General features: G+C 41.1%; 1 protein-coding gene across 8 annotated transcripts in view; it reads right to left on the bottom strand.

Annotated features, from left to right (window-relative positions):
• The window catches only part of CNOT6 (CCR4-NOT transcription complex subunit 6), an 88981-nt gene that overhangs the window by 27137 nt on the left and 39212 nt on the right, over positions 1–22632 (bottom strand). For 7 of the 8 annotated variants that reach the window (XM_010375029.2, XM_030927215.1, XM_010375030.2 and 4 more), the window contains one exon: positions 2024–2210. In XM_010375029.2, the coding sequence (XP_010373331.1) occupies positions 2024–2210 (187 nt within the window). Of the gene's footprint in view, positions 1–2023; positions 2211–18415; positions 18434–22632 lie in introns of those variants that run through there. The other variant, XM_030927218.1, reaches the window with a different exon arrangement.

The raw sequence follows: 22632 nt of genomic DNA, 5'->3' as shown, positions 1-22632 counted from the left end.
AAGTAAATTTGTTTCAGAGGACTAAAAACAGTCATAGAATAAACTCAATAATTAAGCCTAAAAAAAAGTAGCTGGGCACGGTGGCTCACTTTGGGAGGCCGAGGCGGGCGAATCACGAGGTCAGGAGATCGAGACCATCCTGGCGAACACGGTGAAACCCCGTCTCTACTAAAAAAATACAAAAAACTAGCTGGGCGAGGTGGCGGGCGCCTATAGTCCCAGCTACTCGGGAGGCTGAGGCAGGAGAATGGCAGGAACCCAGGAGATGGAGTTTGCAGTGAGCCGAGATGGAGCCACTGCACTCCAGCCTGGGTGACAGAGCGAGACTCCATGTATAAAAATAAAAATTAAAAAAAAAAGGTCAAAAGGCTGGAGTAGGAGCAACAGAGGCAAAGACCTTTCAAAAGGTCCTTATTCCTTTTTACTACATGGCTAATGGCAGAAGACAGCAAAAAAGCCAGTGGAACCATGTCAAGAAGTCAGTTAATATGAAATAGTACAAACTATTCCATTGGGGTTAACGCAATACCTGGAATTTAGCCTTATATTTAACTTGGTTAGATCTTATCTACTTTATAAAACAGAAGTAAAATAGTAATAATAATAATGGGCCAGCCACAGTGGCTCATGCCTGAAATCTCAGTTTTCTGGGAGGCCAAGATGGGAGGATCTTTTGAGGTTAGGAGTTTAAGACCTGCCTGGGCAACATAGTGAGACCCTCATCTCTATCAAAATAAAAACAGCAATGAGCATTTCTTCTCTTTCTTTTTTTCTAGAGGGCAGGAGGGTGGAGACAGGGTCTGTCTTGCTCTGTCACCCAGGAAGGAGTGCAGTGGCATGATCTCTGCTCACTGCAACCTTGACCTCCTGGGCTCAAGTCATTCCTGCGCCTCAGCCTCCCGGGTAGCAGGGACTACAGGTGCACGCCCAGCTAATTATCTGGGGATTTTCTTTTTTTAGAGACCAGGTTCTCACTATGTTGACAAGACTAGTCTGAAATACCCGGGCTCAAACAATCAGCCTGCCTCAGCCCCGCAAAGTACTGGGATTACAGATGTGAACCACCTGCGCATGCAGCCTGCAATTACCATTTCTTGAAATACAGTCTATGCCAGGCAAGGTACTAATTTTTTTTTACCCATTATCTCAAATATCCCTTATCCTTGGTCAAGAAGGTTGTCCAAGATCATACAACTCATAAATGGAAAAGTTAAGATTCCAACCTGAACTTACACGTGACTCCAAATGCCACATATTTCATGCTATACGCCCCCAAATTTAATAATTAATTCTAGCTCTTTCAAGTCCAGGCTCTACTACTATCAAACATACAAGCCCTGGGATGGCAAAAAAGGTTTCACCAATTGGCAATGGTTTCCTGGACCCTGTGTTAAGGATGGTATGGTGCCCTGTTTGTCATGGGGAAGTATGTGGGATACCATAAGTGCCTTGCAGTCCAGCCCCTCTCTGTCCAAACTTTTTCATTCAAAAATAAAGTATATTACACAAAATACAGTAATTAAAAAATTCAGCCAATCATCTACATATTATTAGCTGACATTCAGTTTTCCCAAAAACAAAACTATAAAGTTATAAAGGATATAGTTATGTTTCCTTTTATTCAAATACCATTAAATGAATAGTTTTGGTTCCTAACACAACGCTGTTTTATTTATTTATTTTTTTTTTGAGATAGTCTTGCGCTGTCACCCAGGCTGGAGTGCAGTGGCGCGATCTCAGCTCACTGCAAGCTCCGCCTCCCGGGTTCACACCATTCTCCTGCCTCAGCCTCCTGAGTAGCTGGGACTACAGGTGCCCACCACCACGCCTGGCTAAACTGTCGTATTTTTAGTAGAGATGGGGTTTCACCATGTTGGCCAGAATGGTCTCGATCTCCTGACCTCGTGATCCTCCCACCACAGCCTCCCAAAATGCTGGGATTACAGGTGTGAGAAACCATGTCCAGCCTATATTTTGTTTTAGGGGTCATATAGTTAGTATGTATTAAGTTGTATCTGCATACCTGAGTGATACCATGTTTCCGAGTTCTGCGGGTAAGCTACGAATTTTATTAGATGACAGGTCCAAATATACCAGATTGTGAAGCTTGGCAATGTCTGAAGGAATTCGGGACAGGGAATTGTCACTCAAATGCAAAGCTGTCAGGTGAGTCAGTGACCACAAAGATGCACTTAAGCTTCTTACTTTTCCTGTAAGAGAAAAAAAATACAGGAACGGATTATATAGTTTTCTCTACAATTTGTTCTGTAGATTCAGTAAGATTTAGATGTTGTTATGAGTAACTTAAATGTATCCAAAAAACTTGTGGGAAGGGGTTAACAGGAAATCTTACCTATTCTACAACAATTCATTGCTATGATTAAGTTATAAGCTCCTCACTTAGCAGGTTAAAATAAAAAGTTAATGTGCCAACACTACTTAGATTGCATCTTTATTTTTAGGAGCACAAAAAGAACTTATCCTTTAAAATTATCTCAGATATGAGAGGGAAACATGATTAATTTATAGTAATGATAAATCCAATATCTGAACATCATGACTGGTTTGGACTTATGCAAAATAACACAAATTCTACTATCTCAGAGGCTGTTCATGATCTCCAGAAAACAAGAATCTTGCCTAAAAACAAAAAGGAGCCGGGCGCGGTGGCTCAAGCCTGTAATCCCAGCTCTTTGGGAGGCCGAGACGGGCGGATCACGAGGTCAGGAGATTGAGACCATCCTGGCTAACACGGTGAAACCCCGTCTCTACTAAAAAAATACAAAAATCTAGCTGGGCGAGGTGGCGGGCGCCTGTAGTCCCAGCTACTCAGGAGGCTGAGGCAGGAGAAAGGCGGGAACCCGGGAGGTGGAGCTTGCAGTGAGCTGAGATCCGGCCACTGCACTCCAGCCTGGGCGATAAAGCGAGATTCCGTCTCAAAAACAAAACAAAACAAAACAAAACAAAAAGGAACACAAGGTATTCTTAGTTGAGTTTTAGGACCAGAGTACCCAAGTGATAACTGCATGAAGAACCACAGAGCTAAGCAGCATCTGTATTATGTGTTAGCAAGTAAAAACACTTGCCCAGAAACACTTCAAATATTAAGTCAGACCTTTCTAATCAAATAGTAGTAGGCATAAGATTCAGTGACTAAGAATAGAATGATAAAATCTTTCAATGCAATAATAAATTTGTACTTTGTGTACTTCTTGATAAATTGTCAATGGTTTCTACAATCTAAGAATGTTCCCCATAATCTCCTTACTGGTTCAGGATCTAATCTGAGAGAGAATGAAACAAATGTAACGAAAACATACCAGTCTTTCAGAACTGACTAATTTTGTATTGGCTGAAGAAAACGCAACCTTGAGACTTCTTACCAAGATAGAGTAACAATAATTAAATTTACCATGCCACCTGTGACAACTATCATATCAGATAATATACATGAATCAGCAAATTTCTAAGATGAGACACCAACCAGTGCAGGAGAGTCATTCCTGAAGGGTGGGAAGCAAACAAGGTAGACCCTATAACTGTCTCAGCTTACTCCTTGGACAGCACTTACAGGAGGCAGCCCAAGGAGGGGAATCCCAGGTAGAGGATAGTGATCCTCCCTGAGTTCCAGAGACAGAGAGTCCAGGGAAGCCAAGGTAATTAGAAATCAAGAGGCAGAACATTAGAGAGAAGAGAAGAGAACAGAGAGAAGTCCAGAGATCTGAAGGGGCCCCCAACTCCCTGGCTTGTTGTCAACAGAGTATTGATCGGCACATGCATGTAAGAAACTGCCTGAGCCAGAGGGAAAAAAACACCTGAAAGGATTGTGGAGGCAGCAACCCCCAAGTTCACACAGAACTGAGGCTAGATTTTGTTCCTAAATGTCAGAGGAAGGACTGCTAACGGGTGCAGGGTTCCTTTTTGGGATGATGAAAATGTTCAGATTGTGGCAAATGTGGCACAACTCTGTGAATATATAAAACCCACTAAATTTGCACTTTAAATGGGTGAACTGTACAGTGCGTGAATTGTATCTCAAGTTGTTACACAAGAGAAAAAACAGCAGAAAATGTCTATGTTTGACGAAAACTCTAAACTCACAGATACAAAAAACTCAATGAGGGCAGGATGCAGTGGCTCATGCCTGTAATCCCATCACTTTGGGAAGCTGAGACAGGTACATCACCTGAAGTCAGGAGTTCAAGACCAGCCTGGCCAACATGGTAAAACTACAAAAATTAGCCAGGTATGCTGGTGGGTGCCTGTAATCCCAGCTTCTAGGGAGACTGACGCAGGAGAATCACTTGAAACTGGGAGGTGGAGGTTGCAGTGGGCTGAGCTGGCGCCACTGCACTCCAGTCTGGGTGACACAGTGAGACTCCGGCTCAAAACAGACAGACAACTCCATAAACCCAAACATATGAAAATTTCATAAAAAGGAAGAAAAGAAAATTACATGTACATCTTAATCAAATGGCTTAAAAGAGAAAATCTAAAAAGCCACCAGAGGAGGGGGAAAACATTCCCTATAGGAGGAGCAAAGATAAAATGCAGCAGACTCCCAGCTGTAAACAATAAGAGAGACTGACAGAGGAGCAAAATCTCTTTTTTGTTTTTGACGGAGTCTCACTCTGTCGCCCAGGCTGGAGTGCAATGGCAGGATCTCAGCTTACTGCAGCCTCTGCCTCCCAGGTTCCAGCGGTTCTCCTGCCTCAGCCTCCTGGGTAGCTGGGATTACAGGCGCACAGCACCATGCCCAGCTAAGTTTTGTATTTTTAGGAGAGATGGGATTTCACCATGTTGGCCAGGCTGGTCTCGGGCACCTGATCTCAGGTGATTTGCCCACTTTGGCTTCCCAAAGAGCTGGGATTACAGGTGTGAGCCACGGCGCCCGGCCAGGAGTAAAAACTTTAAATGTACTCTAAGAAAAAAAAAAAAAATTATGTCAACCTAGCAAATTACCAAAAAGAGCTTCCAAAAATGAAGGCAAATTAACTTCTGACAAAGCCTGAGCATCCCTAATCCAAAATCCAAAATGCTCCAAAACCTGCAACTTTTGGAACAATGACATGAAATAGAGACTTCCTTGCTTTCTCATGGTTCAATGTAGATAAGCTTGGTTTCATGTACAAAATTTAACATATTGGATAAAATTACCTTCAGGCTATTTGTATAAAGTATATATGAACCATAAATGAATTTCAAGTTTTAGACTTGGGTTCCATCCCCAAGATATCTCATTACATACATATATGTAAATATTCAAAAATTTAAAAAAAAATCTGAAATCTAAATCACTTTTGATCCCAAGGGATATTCTAGTTAAGAGATACCCAACCTGTAAAGAAAAGGTGAAATGATTCACTGCCAGCTCATCTACCTGACAGGAGACACCATGAGCCTTAACTAATAAAGTGTTACAGCCAAAAAAGCCAAACAAAGGAGGTAAAATGGAATGATTTTTAAAAAGCTCTATTATTTCAAAGCAAGATGTGAAGAAAAAATAAAGAAGCTTTATTATTTCAAAACAAGACAGTGAAGAAAAAATAGAACAAAGAATAAATGATATGAATAAAAAACAAATAGCAAGATGGGGAATTTTAAATCTAACGATAGGAATAATCATATTAAAATCAAATGGTTGGACCGGGTGCGGTGGCTCACGCCTGTAATCCCAGCACTTTGGGAGGCTGAGGCTGGTGGATCACGAGATCAGGAGATCGAGACCATCCTGGCTAACACGGTGAAATCCCGTCTCTACTAAAAATACAAAAAATTAGCCGGGCGTGGTGACAGACGCCTGTAGTCCCAGCTACTTGAAAGGCTGAGGCAGGAGAATGGCGTGAACCCGGGAGGCAGAGCTTGCAGTGAGCTGAGATTGTGCCACTGCACTCCAGCCTGGGCGACAGAGCAAGACTCCATCTTAAAAAAAAAAAAAAAAAAAATGGTTGAAAGAACCCACATAAAATGGACTGTCAATCAGCATTTTAAAAAAAGACCAAATTCTGCAATGCCTGCAAGAAACACACTTCAAATACAAAGACAAATAGAATCTGAGTATGAATAAATGTAAATAATGCTAATACTGGTTAAAAAAGAAAAAAGAAAAAGAAACAGCTATACTAATAGCAAAGCAGATTTTAGAGCAAAGAATATTCCCAGGGAGAAAGAAGGTCACTTCATAATGATAAGTCATAATGATAAATCAGTCAGCTCATCAAAATGACATACAATCCTAAATGTTTATGCAACTAGTAACAAAGTATGAGCAAAACATGACAGAACTTCAGGAAGAAATAGACAAATCCAGAGAGATTTCAGAAACTTTCTCTCAATTAACAAGAAAGAAAATCAGAAGGGATATAGAAGACCTCAACAGAACTATCAATAAACTTGACCTCATTAATATTTCTATAATACTTTACCCAATAACAGTAGGATACACTTTTTTTTTTTTTTTTTTTTTTTGAGACAAAGGCTCACTCTGTGCAGTGGTGTGATCTCGGCTCACGACATCCTCCACCTCCTAAGTTCAAGCGATTCTCCTGCCTCAGCCTCCAGAGTAGCTGGCATTACAGGCGCCCACAACTACGCCCCGCTAATTTTTATATTTTTACTAGACACTGGGTTTCACCATTATTGGCCAGGCTGGTCTCGAACTCCTGACCTTGTGGTACACCCACCTCGGCCTCCCAAAGTGCCAGGATTACAGGTGTGAGCGGCTGCGCCAGGCCAGAATACACATTCTTTTCAAGTACACAAAGAATATTTACCAAGACAAATCACATGCTGGGTCATTAAACAAGTTGAAAAATTAAAAGATTAAAATATCAAACAGTACATTTTCTGACAAAAATATGTTGGAATTAAATTAGAAATCAACAAAGATATCTGGAGAATACCCAAATATTGGAAATTAAATAACTCCCTGGTCAGAAGCAATCAAAAGACTAATCAGAAGTATTTTGAACTGAAAGAAAATGAAAACATAAAAAGACACCAAATTGTGTGGGATGTAGCTAAAGCAGTAGAAAAGAATTAAAGTCTCAAATCAATGACCTTGGCTTCTGTCTTAACAAACTAGGGGGAAAAAATTTAAATGCAAACTAAGCAGAAGAAAGGAGGTAAGTCTAAGAGCAGAGATCAATGAAATATATAAGGGAAAACCAACTAATCCAATAACCCAAAAGCTGGTTCTTTGAGAGGTAGAGTGAAACTGATAAACCTCTGGCCACGCTGATCAGGAGAAAAAGGGAAAAGATACAAATTACTATGACCTGGAATGAAAGATCAAAACCACTATATATTTTTAAGTATTAAAAAGATATAGATCATAAAAATCTGTTCAAATGTTTACAGTGGCTTTATCATGATTTCCAGAAATAGCAAACAACTCAAAAACAATTCTTCAACTGGGAAAGGAACACATAATGATACATGAAGACAATGAAATGCTACTGAGTAATGAACTACTCACTCATACAACTTCTATGAAATGTAAAAGGCTACATACTCTATTATGCCATATATATGGCATTCTTACAAAGAAAAAAACTGTAAGAACAGAAAAAAGATCAGAGGCTCTGGGTGAAGGAAGGAGGCTGACTACAGTCACTGGAGATTTGGGGGAACAATAGAACTTTTTTTTTTTAATACAGACAAGGTCTCACAATGTTGACCAGGCTGCACTTGAACTCATAGGCTTAAGTGACACTCCCACCTCAGCCTCCCTAGTGGTTGGGACTAGGGACAACAGAACTATTCTCTCTTTTTTTTTTTTTTTTTGGAGACAGAGTCTTCCTCTGTCGCCCAGGCTGGAATGCAATGATGTGATCCCAGCTCACTGTAACCTCCGCTTCCGGGGTTCAAGCAATTCTCCTGCCTCAGCCTCCCGAGTAGCTGTGACTACAGGAGCACGCTGCTATGCCTGGATAATTCTTTTGTATTTTAGTAGAGACAGGGTTTTACTGTGTTGCCCAGAGTGGTCTCGAACTCCTGAGCTCAGGCAATCCACCTGCCTCAGCCTCCCAAAGTGGTAGGATTACAGGTGTGAGCCACTGGGCCTGACTTCTATCTTGATTTTAGTGCTAGTTACACAACTGTAGGTTTGCCAAAACTTCTATAACTATACACTAAAAAGGGTGAAGTTGCCTATAGGTAACTATACCTTAATTATTAAAAGATTATAAAAATATTTTGAATATTATTCCAATAAATAACAACAAACCACATGAAATGGACAATTTCATACACAGAGGGTACCAAACTACACTCAAAAAAAGAAACAGGAACCTAAATAGACCAATAATACATTACAAAAATTGAATTTATACTGAAAAACCTGCCTACACAAAATTCTACCACCACACTGGTTCACTGGTAAACACCACCAAACATTTAAAGACAACATAATGCCAATTATACTCAAATCCATGCAGAAAGCTAAAGATGAAAGGGCACTCTCCACATTATTCTGAAGTATCACCCTGATACCACCCAGGCAAAAACAGTACAAGAAAAGCACAAAAAAACCTTATGAATATAAATGCAAAAATTCTTAACAAAATCTTAGCAAATCAAATCCAGCAGTATACTGAAAAGATAACAACCAAGATTATTTCAGAAATTAAAGGTTTAACATTCCAAAATCACTGTAAATTTATTATCTTAGCAGACTAAAAATCATCTAAATAGATGCACTTTAAAAAACAAAAAAAAGACTGATGAAAATGCAATATCCATTCCTGATTTTAAAAAAAAGAATGCAGTAAATTAAGAACAGAACTTCTTGGCTGGGCACAGTGGCTCACGCCTGTAATCCCAGCACTGTGGGAGGCCGAGGTGTGGGGAATCACCTGAGGTCAGGAGTTCAAGACCAGCCTGGCCAACACAGCGAAACCCCGTCTCTACTAAAAATACAAAAACTTAGCCAGGCGTGGTGGGTCACACCTATAGTTCCAATTACTCAGGAGCGGAATGCCTTGAACCTGGGAGGTGGAGGTTGCAGTGAGCCGAAATCATGCCACTGCACTCTAGCCTGGGCAACAAGAGTGAAACTCCATCTCAAAAAAAATAATAATAAATAAATATAGAACTTCTTAACCCTGTTAAAAGACTTCTACAAGAAGCTTAGTGGTAAAGGAATTAATGGTTTCCTCCTAACATGAGAAACAAAGCAAGAATGTCCACTCTCACTATGCCCAGTAAGCATTATACTGGAGGTTCCAGCCAATACGATAAAGCAAGAAAAACAAAGGATTTGGAAGGCAGAAGTAAAACTGTCTTTACAAACAGCACATGTATGTAACTAATCCCATGTATTTATATAACTAATCCTATGGTATCTACAAAAATGTCACTAACAAGAAAATTTAGCAAGGTCAATATACCAAAAAAGTGTATATTTCTGTATAATGAACAATCAGAAACTGAAATCTAAAATGACACAATTTACAACAGCATCAAAACTATCTGACCAAAAAAATGTATAGTCAAAACTACAAAACAATGCTAACAGAAAGTAAGGAAGTCCAAAATAAATGAAGAGATACATGGAGTTCACAGGTGAGAAAACTCAGTATCAAGAGGTTAGCTCTCCCCAAACTGGTCTACAGAGTTAACACACAATTCCCCCAAAAATGCCAAGTTTGAAATTTGTAAACCGATCCTAAAATTCATATGGAAATTCAAAGGACTTAGAAAACATCTAAACAATGTTGAGGCCGGGTGTGGTGGCTCACGCCTGTAACCCTAGCACTTTGGGAAGCCGAGGTGGGTGGATCATGAGGTCAGGAGATTTGAGACCATCCAGACCATCCTGGCTAACACAGTGAAACCCTGTCTCTACTTAAAATACAAAAAATTAGCTGGGCATGGTGGTGGGCGCCTGTAGTCCCAGCTACTTGGGAGGCCGAGGCAGGAGAATGGCGAACCAGGGAGGAGGACCTTGCAGTGAGCCGAGACTGAGCCACTGCACTCCAGCCTGGGCGACAGAATGAGACTCTGTTTCAAAAAAAAAAAAAAGAAAACATCTAAACAATGTTGAAAAAGAACACAGCTATAGGGCTAACATTACCTAATTTCAGGGCTTATCATATAAAACTCTCAAAATTCAATATTAAGAAAACAAAGCAGGGCATGGTGGCTCACACCTTTAATCCTAGCACTTTGGAATGCGGAGGCGGGAGGATCGCGGGAGGCCAGGAGTTTTGGTCTCACTATGTTGCCTAGGCTGATTTCAGTCTCTAAAAAAAGATTAAAATTAGCCAGACATGGTGGCACACACCCATAGTCCCAAGCTACTCGGGAGGCTGAGGAGTGAGGATCACTTGAGCCCAGGAGTTCAAGGTTACAGTGAGCTAAGGCTGTGCCACTGTACTCCACCCTGGGTGACAGAGCAAGACCCCATGTCAAAAGAAAAAAATAAAAGAAAAAGAGACAAAGAAAGAAAAAGGGAGAGAAAGAGTGACAGAGACAGAAAAAGAGGGGCCAGGTGCGGTGGCTCACGCCTGGCACTTTGGGTGGCCAAGACAGGCAGACCACTGAAGGTCAGGGTGATTCAAGACCAGCCTGGCCAATATGGTGAAACTCCCATCTCTAATAAAAATACAAAAATTAGCTGAGCGAGACTGTCTAAAAAAAAGGAGAGAAAGAAATAAAACATAATTTTCAAACCGAGTGAAATATCTAACAGATACTTCACCAAAGAAGATATAAACAGATGGCAAATAATCACATGAAAAGATGCTCAAAATTGGGAGTCATTAGAGAAATGCAAATTTAAACCACTCTGAGATAGTACTACATACCCAGAAGAATGGCTAAATTTAAGACTTGTGCTGGTGAGGGCATGGATCAAAGACATCTAGTAGGAATATAAAACAAGACGTCTTTGCAAACCAGTTTCAGTTCTTTTTTTTTGAGACGGAGTCTCGCTCTGTCGCCCAGGCTGGAGTGCAGTGGCCGGATCTCAGCTCACTGCAAGCTCCGCCTCCCGGGTTTACGCCATTCTCCTGCCTCAGCCTCCCGAGTAGCTGGGACTACAAGTGCCCACCACCTCGCCCGGCTAGTTTTTTGTATTTTTTTAGTAGAGATGGAGTTTCACCGTGTTAGCCAGGATGGTCTCGATCTCCTGACCTTGTGATCCGCCCGACTTGGCCTCCCAAAGTGCTGGGATTACAGGCTTGAGCCACCGTGCCCCGCCTCAGTTTCAGTTCTTTAGAAAGTTAAACGTACGCTTACCGTATGATCAATTCTATTTTTAGGAAATAAAAGTTATGCCCACACAAAGGGGAATGTTCACGGCAGCTTTATTTGTAATAGTCAAATATTGGAAACAACCCAAGTGTGTTCAATAGGAGAACAAATAAACAAATGCTGGCATAGCCATACAATGAACTACTACTCAGTAATAAAAGAATGCACTACTAACGACCAGCAAAACACTATGGATGAACTACTGAGTAAGTACAGAGGGTAAGAGCAGAACAAAATCACCAAAAACAACAACAAAAAAATGCAAGGTGTCCACTTGCATGAAAAAAAGAAAAAAGTGTACATACTAAAAAACATCATTTATACAAAAATTCCACAAAATGCAAACTAATCTATAGTCATAGAAAGCAGAACAGCGGTTGCTTAGAAATGGGGGAAGGAATGGAGAAACAGGAGAGGTGGGGAAGGAAGGATCACAAACTTTCAGGACAGACGAATATGATCATTCTTGATTGTGGTGATGGTTTCACAGGTGTACACAGTCAAAATATACACATTATTCACTTCATGCATGCCAATTTTTGAATGTCAACTATACTTCAGTAAAACTGTATAATAAAGTCTATCTTAATCCAAGAAGGTATTTCCCTTACTTTGCTGTAAACAGAACAGACACCATACCACAAACTGAAAACACACAGCTGACAGTCAGTATGAATAAGGCATTTAATATAAAACAATTTGTTGTTTTTTTGAGACAGGGTCTCATTCTGTCACAGTGTTGTGCTTGCTCACAGCTCACTGCAGCCTTTAACTCCTGGGCTCATATGATCCTCCTGCCTCAGCTTCCCAAGTAGTTGGAACTACAGGCGTGAGCCCCTGTGCCTGGTTCCCTACCATGTTTTCTGTGTCTTTGCCCGCTTCACTCAAGAGAGGGGAAGGGTATGCCTAAAGAAGCAAACAGAGCTCCTGAATGGAGACATACAACTTCTATGGATTTATGGAGGTTCATTTTAAAAGTCTGCCAACTTGTATACCTCGTTTTCCCATAGAGGGTGATCATAATTCTATCTGCCAGAAAAATAAGCTGACATTTCAAGAAGGCAGAAGGTAGCCAGAAAGAAAACCACAAAGTCTGTGAATAAGGGAAAGGAAAAAAGCCAAGTAAAAGCATAGATCATATATGAGGTAAAGGCAGGAAGACAAGGAGAACTCAGATCTCTACCATACACACATATAATTTTGGAATAAATTTCTAAGTACCAAAAAACCAGGAAAGAAATGAAACAGAATAGTTCTCAGCATAACTCAAATCCTAGAATCCAAACATGAAAACAGTTGTCAGGTTTGAATTCATTAAAACATAAAACTTCTTTCTATATGGGGAAGACACCAACGTGTACGGAAGCTAACCATTCATCAATTTTCAGTATCCACCATGCTGGTATGGGGACAGAATGGTAAATAATACCATGTCCCTGCCCTCATGATTTCCTGTGAGTTGTATAATGAGAGAAAAGAAAACAAACAGACGAAGAAATCAACAGGAAAATGAACAATGGGTGAGAACAGGTCACTTAAAAAACAAAGCATATTAAAAACAAATCTTCATACTCAGTAATAAAAAATGTTTATGATAGCAAAATAAAAAAGACTAATATCCAATATTGACAAGGCAAAAGGGGAAACAGACACATTCTTTCATTATGGGAAAGATGCAACTATTTGGAAGCCAATCTGGTAATATCTACTAAAATGTTACACCTGAGTATTCTTTGACCCATCAATTCCACAATTTGTGATTTACCTTATGAAAACACTTGTTCAGGTATGCTAAGATAATATATTGTTGGTAGTTGGGGAAAATGAGAAATATAAATGATCATTAATAGAGCATACTTAATTATGTTTCATTCATATAATATTCCTTAGCCATTCTCTTTTAGAATGAAATCGTTATGTACACTGATGTGGAAACAGGTTCACAACAAATGAAGCAAAAAAAAAAAAACAAATTTCAAAACGTGGTACTTCATTTTCGTTTAAAAAATCAGAGTTTACGCCGGGTGCGGTGGCTCACGCCTGTAATCCCAGCACTTTGGGAGGCCGAGATGGGCAGATCACGAGGTCAGGAGATCGAGAAGACCATCCTGGCTAACACGGTGAAACTCCGTCTCTACTAAAACTACAAAAAAATTAGCCGGGCGTGGTAGCGGGCGCCTGTAGTCCCAGCTACTTCGGAGGCTGAGGCAGGAGAATGGCGTGAACCCGGGAGGCGGAGCTTGTAGTGAGGGGAGATCGCGCCACTGCACTCCAGCCTGGGCGACAGAGCAAGACTCCGTCTCAAAAAAAAAAATTCAGAGTTTAAAAGATTAGTAACAGAAGTAAAAGAACATAATGTACTGGAGAAAGATAAATCTCTACCACGGAACTATGCAATACAAGAAATTAAGGATCCTAATTTTCTGGAAGAGGTCAATGAACAAAAAGGAAGTCACCGTTTGATAATCTCATGATACTTATCTACTTCTTCGCCACAAAATTATACATACTCCTAAGTACCCCAAAACTTGCATTTACTTTTAAGCAGTTAAGTGACTGGAGGAATTAAACTGGGATTATCCTGACCTACGTTAAGAGCCCTGTTTTGATAAGTGATTTCATTCTAAAATACCCAGCACCCTTTATTGCTAAATGCCAAGAGACAAGAGAAATCAATTTGTGTGTTCTGAAATCAGGCGGGTGATTAGCAAACACTAAAAGAACTAGGTGTAATTAGTATACCTACCAGGAAATCAAAATAACTATGCATTTGCAGATATAGAAAAAAACTAACAAGCAGCTGGGTGCAATGGCTCATGCCTGTAATCCCAGCACTTCGGGAGGCCAAGGCGGGTGGATCACTGGAGGTCAGGAGTTTGAGACCAGCCTGGTCAACATGGTGAAATCCCGTCTCTACTAAAAATACAAAAAATTAGCCGGGTGTGGTGGCGCGGGCCTGTAGTTCCAGCTACTGGGGAGGCTGAGGCAGGAGAATTGCATGAACCCAGGAGGTGGAGGCTGCAGTGAGTCGAGATTGTGCCACTGAACTCCAGCCTGGGGAACACAGCAAGACTCCATCTTAAAAAAAAAAAAAATAGAGCTACATGTAATATTCTCTTTTTAAAACAACCTCAGGGCCAGGCATGGTGGCTCACGCCTATAATCACAGCCCTTTGGGAGGCCGAGGTGGGCGGATCATGAGGTCAGGAGATTGAGACCGTCCTGGCTAACACAGTGAAACCCTGTCTTTATTAAAAATATAAAAGAAAGTAGCCGGGCGTGGTGGCGGGCACCTATAGTCCCAGCTACTCAGGAGGCTGAGGCAGGAGAATGGTGTGAACAGGGGAGGCGGAGCTTGCAGTGAGCAGAGATTGCACCACTGCACTCCAGTTTGGGCAACAGAGTGAGACTCCGTCTCAAAAAAAAAAAAAAAACAACAACAACAAACTACAACCTCGGAAGAGCATAATCTAGAATTTGAGAGATATGGTCTATCATTCCTTCATGGAAAAATAAGTATGAATAGAGCCAACATTCTCGCTGTTTCAAGGCTTCAAAATGTTGGAGAATGCCATAAAGTAAACCAAGGCGAAGGTGGGGACTATAGGCATCTGACTCAAAGATCATTTAGTGACTATGAAGAGTTCAGACCCAAGTGGATTTTCTGGAAGCTTCCTGAGTGTGGCTCTGATTAGTACATTTCTCTGCCCTGCACTGCCATCTCAAGGGCCTAGGACAAGTACAGCTGTTGTGGGCTACAGGTGTCCCTCAAGAGCAGGCAACCACAGTGCTGTACCCATGTAATAGAAACAAAACAAACATAAGAGTTGTTTGATATTTTCAGATCTTCAGGCAGTATTTTAAAGTTTGTTCATGTCTGATTTCAGCTTCCTGTAACAAGAGTAGTTTGTGTTGACCAACCATTCCAATGAGGGAAAGAAATACGAGATTTTTAAAAACCGCACAAAAGCACAACTTCAAAAGCACAGGAGAACTACAATGGCAGGAAAGGTGTGACAAAGAACCTGGAGAGAAGGGAAGTACTGACAGGTAATAGGAGGACATGTCCCACCACTTTACCTCTCTAGAGGAAAAGAATCACAAGCAGCAGCTAAGAGGCAAGTCAATGAGCCAAAAGCTGGAAATGAGAGAATGAGGCACTCAGCAGAACTAGCCATCTTACACAGCTGGGAAGAAGACTCTCTTAAACCACCAAGTTGGCTGGGTGCGGTGGCTCACACCAGTAATCCCAGTACTTTGGGATTACACTTGGGAGGCTGAGTCGGGTGGATCACAAGGTCAGAAGTTCGAGACCAGCCTGGCCAATATAGTGAAACCCTGTCTCTACCAAAAATATAAAAATTTGCCAGGCGTGGTGACAGGCGTCTGTAGCCCCAGCTACTCAGGAGGCTCAGTCAGAAGAATTGCTTGAACCTGGGAGGCAGAGGTTGCAGTGAGCCAAGATTGCGCCACTGCACTGGAGTCTGGGTGACAGAGACTCTGATTCAAACAAACAAACAAACAAAAAAACCCACTGAATTTCAGCTGGCAGCTACAAATGGAATAAGGTGACCCAGCAATAGGCCAACCCTCACAAGCACTGAACATCTGATTCAAATTCAATGAAACTGTAATTATTATTACTTTTTTCTTTTTCTTTTCTATTTTTTTGAGACAGAGTCTCGCTCTGTCACCCAGGCTGGAGTGCAATGGCATGATCTTGGCTCACTGTAACCGCTGCCTCCCAGGTTCAAGCGATTCTCTTGCCTCAGCCACCCAAGTAGCTGGGAGGTGCCTGCCACCACGCCCAGCTAATTTTTTGTATTTTTAGTAGGGACAGGGTTTCACTGTGATGGCCAGGCTGGTCTCAAACTCCTGATCTCAGGTGATCTGCCCGCCAAGACCTTCTAAAGTGCTGGAATTACCGGCCATTGTGTCCTGCTAAAACCCTAGTAAGATTAAGGCCATTTACCCCTCTACAACTGCCGGGGAAACACAAAAGTAAATTCACTCCTAAGGAAGAAAATACCATCAAGACATTCTACTATTTCCAGCATTCAACAAATTAACAGACCAAAGGAACCCCCAGAAGATTCAGATACTGAAGTTATCAGACACGGTCTTTTAAAAAATATATATGATAGGCTTACTAAACTTTTGGATAAGATAGAGTAACAGGAACTGAATTTATCCTCCTACCTACAACAACTAAGAAACCAGACAAAATATATTAGAAAATCATTTTTTAGACACTAGATACCACACAGCACAGGACAGTGACGAGTAACAGATAGGAAACCACAAAGTGAGCAGTGATCACAGTTCCAGCTTACTGGAACTTTCCTGATAGTACTGCAAAGGGACAGAACCCAGGTAGTCTATGTAATACACAAGTTGAGGAAATGAAGCTAGGAGTCTGGAGAGGCCAAGGTGGCTCGAGTCCACAGGACAGACTGCCAAAGAGGAACGAGCTACACAGATACAAAGCTCTGGAGATCTGAAAAGGATGGGGCCTGCCCCCTGAGTCTTCGACTGCACAATGATCAGCAAATACATGTGAGAAATAACCTGAGGCCAGGGACCAAGGATGGGGTGGAGAAAAATTGAAAACAGCAGAGCGGGCCGGGTGCGGTAGCTCATGCCTGTAATCCCAGCACTTGGAGAGGCCGAGGCAGTCGGATCACCGGAGGAGAGGAGTTCAAGAAAAGCCTGGCTACCATAGTAAAACCCCGTTACTGCTAAAAATACAAAATATGAGCTGGGCATGGTGGCGGGTGCCTGTACTCCCAGCTACTCAGGAGGCTGAGGCAGGAGAATCACTTGAACCGGGAGGCGGAGGTTGCAGTGAGCCGAGACTGCACCAGTGCACTCCAGCCTGGGTGACAAGAGCAAAACTCCGTCTCAAAAAAAAAAGCAAGCTGAGGGAACAATCCTTGGGGATCACATGGGTCAGGAACAATTTGTATTCCACCAGTCGGCATAGGAAACCTATTAACAGAGTATTCGGGAAAGTATTACTTTAAAGTAAGCTTTAAGTGAATCAAACTGTTTCCAAATAGTTTAACTGTATCTCAGAAGAAAGCTCAAGAGTACTTCTAGGGATATAATATCTGGCCACCAAAGAAGGTAAAATGCACAGTACACTGTGTCTGATAAAAAATTACCAGGTACGGCCGGGTGCGGTGGCTCAAGCCTGTAATCCCAGCACTTTGGGAGGCCGAGACGGGTGGATCATGAGGTCAGGAGATAGACACCATCCTGGCTAACACCGTGAAACCCCGTCTCTATGAAAAAATACACAAAAACTAGCCGGGCGAGGTGGCGGGTGGCTGTAGTCCCAGCTACTCGGGAGGCTGAGGCAGGAGAATGGCGTAAACCCGGGAGGCGGAGCTTGCAGTGAGCTGAGATCCGGCCACTGCACTCCAGCCTGGGCGACAGAGCGAGATTCTGTCTCAAAAAAAAAAAAAAAAAAAAAAAAAAAAAAAAAAAAAATTACCAGGTACACGAAGTAGAAGACAGAAATAAATTAAAATCAACCCAGAAATGAAAAAGATGAATCAGTAGGTAAGGGCATTAAAAGGTACTTGTATTAAATATACGCAAAAAAGTAGGGAAAATGTTCAGTAACAGCATGAATGATATAAAAAACATCCATGGCTCAATTTGTGATGAAAACTATACTATTACTAGATGGAATTAATGGCAGATTAGATACTGCAAATAAAAATATTAGTAAAACTGAAGAAACGGCAATAAAAACTGCCTAAAATATTTTTAAAAAAGAAAATAAAGGCAAGAATAAATTAAACATAGCATTAGTTAGCTGTAAGACAACTTCAAGTAGCCTAAAATACAGGCAACTGTACTCCCCAAGGAGGGAAGGTAGGGAGGCAGAAAAAATTACTTGAAAAAATGGTAGCCTAAACCAGAAACCTAGAGCCAACGAGTTCAAGAAAACCTAAGCAGCACAAGAAAAATGAAAGAACAAACCAAAACTACAACAAGACATCATTATCACACTGCATAAAATGAGTAATGAGGAGAGACTCTTAAAGCAGCCACAGAAAACAGACACACATAAAAGAAACAAGGATAAGAATGACCTTTCCTCAGAAACAATGCATGCCAGAAGGCCACACAGCAGCACGGAAGAACTCACCATGACGTGCGCCTTCCAAATCATCACAGCTACTTGAGGCGCTGAGGCAGGAAGACCGCTTGAACCCAGGAGATCGAGGCTGCAGTGAAGCCGAGATGGCATCACTGCACTCCAGCCTGGGTGACAAAGTGAGATCCTATTTCCAAAAAAAAAAAAAGCCAGGCATGGTTGCGTGCACCTGTAGTCCTAGCTACTTGGGAGGCTGAGGCAGGAGGATCACTAGAGCTCAGAAGTTTGAGATTACACTACTCCATCCAGCCTGGGCCACAGAACAAAGACATCGTATCTCAAAACAAATAGATAAATGGGACTTAATTACATTAGGAAATTTCTGCGCCGCAAAAATAATGATAATTAACAGTCTAGAGAATGAGAGAAAATATTGGCAAACTACACATCTGACAAGGGGTTAATATACAGAATCTACAAGAAACTCAACTCAACATGAAAAAAACAACCCTAATAATAAGTGGGCAAAGAATATGAAATGATATTTTTCAAAAGACATACAAATTGCCAACAAATACGAAAAAAATGATCAACATCAATAATCATCAGAGAAATGCAAATTAAAACCACAATGAAATATCATCTTACACCACTCAGAAAGGCTACTATTAAAAAGTCAAAACCAACAGATGCTGGCAAGGATATGAAGAAAAAGGAATGCTTAAACACTGTTGGTGGCATTGTAAATTAGTACAACCTGTATGGAAAACCGTATGGAGATTTCTCACAGAACAAAAAATAGAACTGCCATTCTATCCAGCAATCCCACTACTGGGTATACCCAAAGGGAAAGAAATCATCACGTCAGAAAGATAACCTGCACTCGTGTATTGTAGCACTATTCACAATAGCAAAGATACAGCATCAACGTAAGTGTCCAACAATGGATGACTGGATAAAGAAAATGTAGTGTATCTATACACCAAGGAATACTACTCAGCTATAAAAAAGAATGAAAGCACATCTTGGGCAGCAACCTGAAGAGAACTGGAGGCTGTTATCCTAAGCAAAACAACTCAGAAACAGTCAAATACTGACGTTCTTACTTACAAGTGGGAGCTAAACAATGGGTATACGTGCACATACAGAGTGGAAAAATAAGACACTGAAGACTCCAAAACATGGGAGGGCGAAAAAGGTGAAAGAAAAAGTTACCTTTTGGGTACAATGTTCATTATTAGAGCAATGAGTACACTAGAAGGACAGACTTCACCACTACACAACATATCCAGGTAAGAAAACTGTACTTGTGACTCCCTCCACACCAGGGGCTCCCTTCCTAGCCAGATGGCTGGGTGTGCAGTGTCCTTGACCCCATGAACAAGTGAGCACATCTTCTGCGTCAGCCCATGCCATGGTGGATTCGGAGTGCCTCTCGGCTCCCCTGCTGCTGAAGTCAACTTCTTGTGCACCCAAAAGGGAATCCTCCAGGTTTGCTAAGATTACATTGTGCCTGGTGATCCTTATCTGCTTCAAGTGCCTCCACACCAGAGTATTCCTCCCTGTTGGTGGCTGAAATGATCCTTGCTGCTATTTTGTCAGCTACATGTGTGATCTGGACACCAAAATACCATTCATCAATTGGCCCTGGAGTAATTTCTTCCAAACCCTCTTAGCAGTGATCCTCTACCTAATCACCTCCATTATTGACCTTGCTGAGAGAGAAAACCACTCCAAAATCATCGCAGGGGTACTGGGCCTAATTGCTAAGGGCCTCTTTGGCTTTAATGCCTACGTCAACCTTCCCCTTTCAGTAGCAAAGATATACTGCAGCCCCCACTGGCCCCACAGATGGCCAGTGTAGGCAAACTCCCCTCATTTCTCTCTGTAACCTGCAAGTAAGTTTTCCATGGAAATAACTCTTCCCTGTCCCAAAAACAACACTCCCAGCGAACCAATTCCCACCCCACTATAGAGGTAAAAGTGCCTTCATTGGGAGAATACTGTCTTCCAGCCTGCCAATCAACTCTTGATGGGTGTGGCCACCTTTATGGGTATGCTTAGGTCCTGCTTCTGCAGTATCCAAAAGGAGACATCAGTTTTGCCTGAACCACGTCCCTCACCTAAGCCATAAAATGAGGGAGTAGGAAGCCTTAGATGTCAAGAGTCCAGGCTCTAGGTGGTGATCCACTCCAAATAATCTCCTTGGTGTGGGTGGTGGTTCTATGGAGGGATAAATAAATAATAAACAGACTGTTAAAATATAAAAAAGAGAACTGTACTTATACCTCCTAAATCTGTGAAAATGAAACAAATAAAGAAGCCAGTCTGGGCTGAGTAAGTTGGCTTATGTCTGCAAGCCCAGCACTTTGGGAGGCCAACATGGGAGGACTGCTCGAGGCCAGGAGTTCAAGACCAGCCTGAGCAACATAATGAGACCTCATCTCTATGAAAAATAAAAATTAGCCAGTGCTAGGGATATTTCTAGCTAGAGTCAGTCACTGTTTCTAAGGTTTCAATGGACAGATCTAGGACATATATATGTAGCCATATGCATTTATAAATACAAGGTATGAATATATTTAAGTTTTACATGATGTATGACAAAATATCAAATATACAAGCTAAAATCTTATGAAAACATACTGAACTTTTAATTCAAATTCAGGATAACAGGGCTTTTAGTTCCCCTCTTTTATAATTATATCCGCATCTTCTTTAATACTGACAGTCTTGGTTCTCAGGGACATGGGATGATAGAATATTTATTTATTTGCTTCATCCCACCAATATGACTACTGAGAGCAGATAAAACTGTGTGTGCATATCCTTTACCCGCCCTGCCCCCCTTTACATAACTGTGGTCCGTCTACATTGTCACAGTATGTACCCACTACATACTATCAGCTTTCCCATTTAACCTGCATACACTCCTATTTTCAGACTTAGTTTTTCAAGTCACTGTATATTAAATGCCCCCTACTAGTTCATACGCCAATCACTTTGTCTAGAAGCTTGTTCTCTAGATGATTCTTTAAAAAGTGTTCATAGCAACAGTATGTCCTATGTTTCCTGTATTTTGGTAACAGTTTGTGCCCTTTATATTTCAAAGCCAGTTTTGCTGAATTCTAGATCCTCGGCTCACACAATCTTAAAGTATCTTAAATATGTTACTCCAAAAAATTTTTTTGGTATGGCATAAAGCCTTGCTGCAGGTCTAATGACACTCTGCTTTTCTTACTAGTCACTTGTACTTGCTCTTTTTGCCTAGATGCCCAAAACATATGCTTTTTCCATAAACTCAGTAATTTTATCAGAATATATCCTGGTGTTGGTTTTTCTACATTGATATTCTCAGGTATACTGTGTGTTCTTTCAGTCGGTAGTTTGAATTTTTTTTTTAATTCAGGAAAGTTTCCTTGAATTATCATTTTTAGTATTCATTCTGATCACGTGCATTGATTTGCTTCAGAGGACTATTTCTCTGTATGTTGCTTATTTGTCACTCTCCCTTGAATCTTTAAAAAAAATTTCTTTTTAAAAAAATTTCTTTTAAAAAAATGTCAAAGTATAATCTACATACGGTAAAATTCACTCTTACTGTCTTATGATTCCTTTACAAATGCATAGTTACATAACCACCACAATTAAAATATGTAGTTGTTTTGTCATCCCCAAATATCTTCCCTGTATACATAATTTGGTGTTAAAGCTACAAGGAAAGACAAGAAAGTAACAACTATAGAAGGATAATGGTTAATTTTGGGAGCAGGGTGGGGGCTGTGACTGGCTGGGGCATATGGACAGGGTTTGGGGGAAAGTGAAAAAGTTCTAATTTTTGACCTGGGTGGTGATTACAAGGCTTTTGGCCTTCTAATAATTCACTAACATGAATTACAAGACCTCATCTCTAAATAATAATAATAAATGAAAAAAGGTTACTTTAGAGGAGTATCCCCTCTTCCTTCCTATGTTGTATTACGGTATTATATATTCATGTTTTCATACACGGTTCCTGGTTCCTAACTCCCATAGTCTTTGTTATAATGTTGGAGTGCTTAAGGTCTCGGGAAACAGGATCTCTCTATGACCTTCTCCTATCCTTCTTTCCCTTGCCCAAGGCAGAACTCTAATCTCACTACGGGGTCAGAAGACCCTCATTCCGGAGAGGGTCCTGCCCCATACCTTAGAGGAAGGAATGGTACACAGAAAAGCCCAAGAAAAGTCTGAGCAGATGTGCCTTGCTTGTCCAATAACCACATTTCTAC

This window comes from Rhinopithecus roxellana, chromosome 3 (assembly GCF_007565055.1).
Source record: "Rhinopithecus roxellana isolate Shanxi Qingling chromosome 3, ASM756505v1, whole genome shotgun sequence".
Classification (NCBI taxonomy): Eukaryota; Metazoa; Chordata; class Mammalia; order Primates; family Cercopithecidae; genus Rhinopithecus; species Rhinopithecus roxellana.
The sequence above is the reverse complement of the archived record's forward strand: the minus strand, read 5'-3'. Positions and strand labels throughout refer to the sequence as shown.